This window comes from Notothenia coriiceps, unplaced genomic scaffold (assembly GCF_000735185.1).
Source record: "Notothenia coriiceps isolate Sejong01 unplaced genomic scaffold, NC01 NC01_scaffold00001737, whole genome shotgun sequence".
In the NCBI taxonomy this organism is placed as follows: Eukaryota; Metazoa; Chordata; class Actinopteri; order Perciformes; family Nototheniidae; genus Notothenia; species Notothenia coriiceps.
In genome coordinates this window covers 49,862-56,930 of record NW_011334438.1, presented here as the reverse complement: position 1 = coordinate 56,930, position 7,069 = coordinate 49,862, and the positions used below count along the sequence as shown (strand labels likewise).

At 41.9% G+C, this 7,069-nt stretch overlaps 1 protein-coding gene across 1 annotated transcript in view; it reads left to right on the top strand.

The window, feature by feature from the left end:
* Positions 1–6,830, top strand: part of nr1h5 (nuclear receptor subfamily 1, group H, member 5) — a 15,017-nt gene extending 8,187 nt beyond the window's left edge. Inside the window, exons 3-10 of the mRNA XM_010792277.1 lie at positions 3,310–3,708; positions 3,798–3,938; positions 4,075–4,199; positions 5,173–5,271; positions 5,365–5,458; positions 5,688–5,804; positions 6,512–6,604; positions 6,694–6,830. Coding sequence (XP_010790579.1) covers positions 3,310–3,708; positions 3,798–3,938; positions 4,075–4,199; positions 5,173–5,271; positions 5,365–5,458; positions 5,688–5,804; positions 6,512–6,604; positions 6,694–6,830 — 1,205 coding nt within the window. The remainder of the gene's footprint in view (positions 1–3,309; positions 3,709–3,797; positions 3,939–4,074; positions 4,200–5,172; positions 5,272–5,364; positions 5,459–5,687; positions 5,805–6,511; positions 6,605–6,693) is intronic.
* The last annotated feature ends 239 nt before the right edge of the window (positions 6,831–7,069 follow it).

Sequence of the window (7,069 nt, the reverse complement as noted above, 5' to 3'; positions counted from 1 at the left end):
ACCACACGAGTCCTACCTCAAAGCGAGAACAAGAGCGACAAAGACAGCCGGACTTCGGGACAGGCGAGAGCGACTCGTTTGACATACGAGAGCGTATAAAGCAGCAAGGCGAGATATAGTCTCGTCGTGACCGATTGTCTCAACCCCCAACCCGTCATCGAGTAATCAAAGGCAAATACCATAATACTCTACACAAAATTATGCACAATATATGTGATATAGAAAATATATCTACACTACGACAATACTCTTCTGTTACACAGAACTTTTAAACAGTGTACAAAAATATTTAGTAGAAAATAATATGGACAGTGGTTACCTTAAATACTAGTCATACTTCTACGGTACTGAATAACCTGGAAATTTAGGCGACACTGCCGAAGTAAAAACAATAAGTGTGACTTGATATTGAGTAAGAAAAAGGTTTATACCGCTGTGAGCATGGGTCTGCGGAGAGAATTTCTCCGCGATCCCAATTTAGCAGCCCGAAGAACGTTTACCCATTTAAACAGTCGTGGTAGATACCTTGTTTGTTTTAAACATCATAAATACACAAACAACAATGAATGCTTAAAGTTTGCGTACCCGAATCTCCCACTGGTCCAAACAAAGTAGGAACAGCATCATTCTTCAGTGCCCTACGCTGTACATATCCAGCATGAATCGCTGAAAGATTTGTGAAGCTTTGGCCGTTTCTCAATCTCGAGGAAACTGGCTTCCAAGCCAATATTTCAAGGATACTACGTCATCGAATGCCGCCGAAGGACTGTTCCAATCTCCAGCATGCTTGGAATTCCACCGAGGCCGCGTCCTTGGTTTGGGGATAATTTCGAGGCTGCACATGGGTAGATTTTGCGTCCTTCAAATCCCCACAATGCTTTGCGCACGGACCAATTTCCCCAAATCTGTGGCGGAAAATGNGTGTGCCTTGGCAGTCTCAGTAGCACATGTCTTCCGAGTCACTTCCTTCAGAAGCTAGGCAAGAATCCTTCTTGTCATTCGGAAAATGAAGAGTGGAACAGGCTAGCAAGTGTGCAGGTGTGCGTCATATGAGAGGCCCCGCCTTACATTTTCCGCCACAGATTTGGGGAAATTGGTCCGTGCGCAAAGCATTGTGGGGATTTGAAGGACGCAAAATCTANAAACTCTAACACAGTATATGCTGCCCCAAAACGCCTCGTTGGAGATTTCTCTTTTTACATTGTTTACTTCCTGGGTACTGCGACGTGTGAAATACCCAGTCTGGGTATTTCACACGTCGCAGTACCCAGGAAGTAAACAATGTAAAAAGAGAAATCTCCAACGAGGCGTTTTGGGGCAGCATATACTGTGTTAGAGTTTTACTCGCTACAGGGTGTACTTTGAGGGTTTGTGACTCTGCAGACCGTTTACATGCATAAAAACCTTCATAACACACAAGGGGACGGGTAATAACCGGAAAAGCATGACATGGGACCTTTAAGTATAATTTGATGCTAATACTTTTGTACTTTTACTTGAGTAACATTTTGAATGCCAAACTTTTACTTACTTTTATAGAGTATAGAGTATACAGTGGTACTTCTACTTTTACTCAAGTACAACATCAGAGTACTTTTCCACCATTTTTTTGTTAAAAGTTGCATACAATAATTGGAATGTGTTTTAGGAAAGCTACTGCAGATGTCATTATTGTCATCATGGTTATCTCCCTCAAGCCATACTAGAGACTTGACATGATTTTGACCATTATTACGTTTATATCTGGCTCCTGTGATTCAATCACTTATCACCTTAGCTTAAAAAAGCTAAATGGAGTGTTGGGTGGTTTCCCTGTCAAAGCTTAAAGGCACACTTTGACCCTAATTTGACCCCACATTATCAGATTGACATTAGCCCTCATCTTCCCACATGTTCAATCATTTTAACCTCTATCTCCATTAGTCCTGAGACTCCTGAGAGTCAGCTGGCTCTCTGTTTAATCGGCTCCTAACAGATCCCACAGTCGTCCTGGTCCAGCTGCTCTTTCAGAGGCTGCCAGTGGTCACACATGTTTTCTCAAAGGAGACAGGACGAGCAGAAAACAAGCTGCTGATCCACACTCAAAGACGTTTCAGCCCGTCACAACACTGAACAACCACTACAGGGCTGGATGAAACCTCCCAAAAAGGGGATCAAAAAATCCTAAATGGCACTGGGAGCTCTCAGCTGCATCCTGTTGCGGAAAGTTCAAAAGATTTCGAAAGATTTGTATTATTTCCCCAAAGAGCCATAGAAGCAGTGAAGTCACACGAGTCACGTAAGAATACATTCCTATGACGCACTTTGTAAAGGCGTTTAGTTGACGCTTGAAATGTTCATTCTTGACTCTCGCCATTTCTTTTGTTGTTTTCAGTGTGACCCGTTTGAGCTGTTTATGGTGTTGACCAGATTACACATTTAAGAGACCTGTTGGATCGTGATGCTCCTTATGTGTGTTTTATCCAGCTCTCCGTATCATGCTTGCAGTTTGACTAGAAAGCAGTAGCTTTTATTTGAACAGAAAACTCAAGCAAGAGCACATTTACACCCGACTGTCGTCCCTTCACTGGCTTCCTTTATTTTAAGGATTGATTTTAAGTCATTATTATTTGCCGACAAATCGATTGCTGGCTGGCTCCAACTTGACCTCTCTCTGACCTTTAGCAACCACATCAAGGTCACTCAGGTCTGCTGACCAGTTCTTTCTGGTTGTGAAAGATCATGATTGAAGCACAGGGGAGGTCTCTCCCTAGACCCTGCAGAGTTACCTCTGCCTAATGTGTTAACCCTGTCAATATAGACATACGTATTCCTTGGGTTTTATTACAGTATGTGCTGCCTTATCACCTTTATTATAATGGTCATATTTGTAAGGTTGGCTTGTCTGTCTTTCAGCAGGAAAACAGGAAACACTACGAGGTGAGGGTGTGGGAATGAGCCTAGAAATAACTCATTACATTTTAGAACAGATGTATATCATGCACACAATCTTTTTCCCTTTCAGAAATGGCCTCAGACCTTCTTGTTCTTATTTAAATGTAACTAGTCTTTTGTCTTAAAGTGGTCACTGTGTTTTTCATTTGTTATTTTCTAAGGGATTCTTTTATTTTTTGGTTTTGGCCATAACTGAAAGTTCCTTTACATGTGGTCTTTAAATGTCAGATAAGGCTGCCTAAAGATTGTTGCTAGCGTCCTTGCTGGAAAAACTGAATCAGATCACAAAGATAAAAACAAAATACCAAGAGCGTCATTTGAGTTTGCAGCTTTACAAAGTTTATTCATTTCTAAACCTTTCTTTTTCCATGTCAGACATGCTGGCGGACCCTATGGGCTACCCCCTGCAGGACCCTGACCTCCAGCTGCTCCCTTACAGCCAACAACAGTACAGCCCTGCCAACCTGCCCTTCTCTCTCTATGGCTCTCCACCTTCCTCCACCTCCTCTCCCTCCTCTTCCTCTTCCTCCTCACAGCCCTGCCACCTCCCCTACCACTACAGTCATCATTGTCTGGAGGCCCCCTGTGACCCCAGCCCGGAGCCCCACTGCAGGGGCCTCGCTCAGGGGCTCGTAGCGGTGGGGCTGCCCCTGGGGCGGAGGACGCGGGTGGGGTGTGGAGGGAAGGGCAGAGGCCAGGAGGAGCTGTGTGTGGTGTGTGGAGACAAAGCGTCAGGGTATCATTACAACGCTCTGACCTGCGAGGGGTGTAAAGGTAGTTCTCACTTTGTTATGCTGTTTTTTAATTTTTCTGAAAGGTTTTTTGTTTTTTACCTTGCCCTCTTTCCTTGTCTTGACTTGCAGGTTTCTTTAGGCGTAGTGTAACCAAAAAGGCGGTGTATCACTGTAAGAGTGGCGGTGGCTGTGAGATGGACATGTACATGAGGAGGAAGTGCCAAGACTGTCGGCTCAGGAAGTGCCGCGCTGTGGGAATGCTGGCTGAGTGTAAGCAAGCACCATTGCCCTTTTAATATGTGAAATTAAATATTCAACTTTATGTTATAAAAGAAAGAAAATAATGTATATATCATCCTTAAACAATATGTTTTTATTTAACTCAAGATGCCCATTTTCTTCTCAGGCCTTCTGACGGAGGTGCAGTGCCAGTCCAAGCGGCTGAGGAAAGGAGGGAAGGGCAGAGGACAGGAGGAAGAGGAGAGCCCAGAGAGCAGGAGGGTCAGCTCCACCAGCAGGCTACCTGGACAGGTAGAGAGCAGGACTCACTCTGATTGGATGGTTTCCATTTCTTTTCATGCTAGCTTCATAGCCCTACAGATCACAGTGTTGATCTGTCAATTGGAGAATTCTGGTCCAGACTGAAATTGGGCAACAGTTCCTGGAGGGACTGCTATGCCACTTTGTACAGACATTCATGGTCCCCAGAGAATATATAATACTGATTTTGGTTATCCCCTTTCTTACTTTCTTTCTTTACATTTTGGAATTCAAACTCCTAAAAGCTCCTAAAAGAAGTCTATATCATTTTTTGTAGCCAAAATGCTCCGATCCGATAAATGGTTTGATCCCATGGCCATTGCAACAAATATCCATGCATTATATTGTATAGTGCTTTGATCTTGAGTCCTGGCTTCATAATTGTATAGTTGTTACTGTTTTCCATCAGATCTTTTATTTTATTTTTCATGTCGAAATTGATCTGATGGAAAACACATTATGGCCATAAGCAGTCTTGCTCATTGATTCACAAAATGTGCCTACAACGGCCTGATACATAAGCATAGAAGCCACAGGCAGAAAAGCTATGGCTCTTGGCAAATGTATATTGTTTCAGAGTATTTCCTCAAATCGCCCAGCCCCTGTTGGTTAAACAGTCGGATTGTCATATGTTTTTTAGTTGTCAAATGATCAGGTTGGTTATTTGTTAAGTGGTTGGTTGCCTGCTGACAACATCTTTGGTTATTTAAATGGTTCAAAATATGATCACATTTTTTTTTTTAAGGTTTGAGTATATTTGGTCAACATGTTTTGTTACATCTCTAAGTGGTTTGTTGGATAGGTAATTTGATGAATCAAATATCAGTTGTATAGCTGGCTGGATGATCAAGCACACCTGTATAAGACAATGGTAAACTCCCCTTCCCCTTAAGGTGGTCAGATTTACACAACATCATTTAGCTATTTCGTTAATGGTCATTTGTTAACTTTGTTTTTGCTCCAGGCTATGTCTGCCAGTTTAACCCGAGAACAGAAGTACATTGTGGACCGGTTGGCGGAGGCCCATCAACTGTACAGAGCACAGGACACCAGCGATTGCAGGGTGGGTCACACATGTGTGGAACAATTATGTGTACATCTGAAAGCTAAAAGAGATACATTCTTCATGTTTGTTGATCTTGTGCTCTGTGCTCAGTTTGAATGGCCATGTACAGAAGAAATGGAGGACTTGTCTGATTTCATATCTCCCCACATGCAAAAACTGCTACAGTTTGCCAGGACAGTGCCAGGTAAGGTGGAGAACATCTATATAAAGTATATTTTAATACAATAAATACATATGTTTATAATATTAATATTGTCTCTTATTAATGGGAAATATTCTCAAAGGAAAAGGACACTCAAAGGTCAAAGACTTTAGTAGGAATGTATCACATTCTGTAATAAATGATACAATCCTGTAACCATCGAACACACAAAATCCACATTTAAAAACAAACCATGGTGTTGCCCTCACAGGTTTTGATCTCCTGGATTTTTCGGACCAGAGATCTCTGTTGTCTGTCTCTTCATTGGAGGTCATGTTCCTGCTCTCCGCTCAGCTGTTCTCCCACAACCCAGCATGCCCCAGTCCAGGTGCACACACACACACACACACACACACACACACACACACACACACACACACACACACACACACACACACACACACACACACACACACACACACACACACACACACACACACACACACACACACACACACACACGAGAGTTCAGTCTACGGAAGCCCTGAGGGACAAAACAAGGATTTTTTAAATTGAAACAGGGGGAAATAAAGTTATTTTACATGAATCTAGTTAAAAAGTGACTTGTTTATAGGATTTGAGCAAAAACAGATTGGATAAAAAATTGGCTGGTGACATTTTTAAATGGTCAGGATTCTTTTATAAAGTTTTTGTCGTTGTTTTTGTTATGTTAACTAACTTTAAGTTGTTCTCTGGCAAGGAATGCATTTGAATAAGCATTAATTAGCCGTAATCATTACCTCAAAAGACAAATGTGCAATGAAACTAGCCGCTAGTGTTACCAAGGTTATGGTGGTTTACTTCAGCCTCCTCTGCACGAAAGGAGCATTACAACACTTAAAATACATTTTTACCAAAACATTTATATATCAACATACCACCTATTTTGTAGATCAAATAAAAAGGTGATCTTGGAAAAACCCTTTTATTTTCCCATAAAAACAGAAATGACAATAAGATCAGACTTAAAAAATGGAAAAAATAGATGTTCATAGCTTTGTGGCTTCCAAATTGACTATTTTTCTCTTTCATCAGCCCTGCAGATTTTTAGTATGTCATCACACAACTGGCTGAGAAATGTAGAGTCAAAGGAAAACTTCCACAGTAGGATGCTGCCAGTCAACTCAGGTAAATACAGACTCACTCAGAAAACATCTTAAAGGTTGGAAATGAAATACAGTTAAAATAAACAATATCCCATTTCCTGGTGTGAACAGGATGCAGTGAGGATCTCCTCGGGCCCGTTCTCAACTTCTTCCACAGCATGGCAGCGCTGCGGGTGACGGAGGCAGAGTACTCCCTGCTCACTGCGACAGCTCTGCTCTGCTCAGGTCAGACCAGAAACTCCCTCTGAAGGAAACTTAATTTTTAGCCTTTGCAGACCATTTACATGCACACACTATAAGGAAGGGAAAACCCAAAAGCATACAAGCGCCTCTTTAATTCTGTAGGATACCTTTTGTAAGCTCTGCCATTCCACAACACTTAATTCAGAGTAGTATTTTGATCATAATTGTTATTTGCCTCTTATGATTTGCACACTGTCAATATTTTTGCGATTTTGATGACATTCTGATTAATTGCTCCAACTAA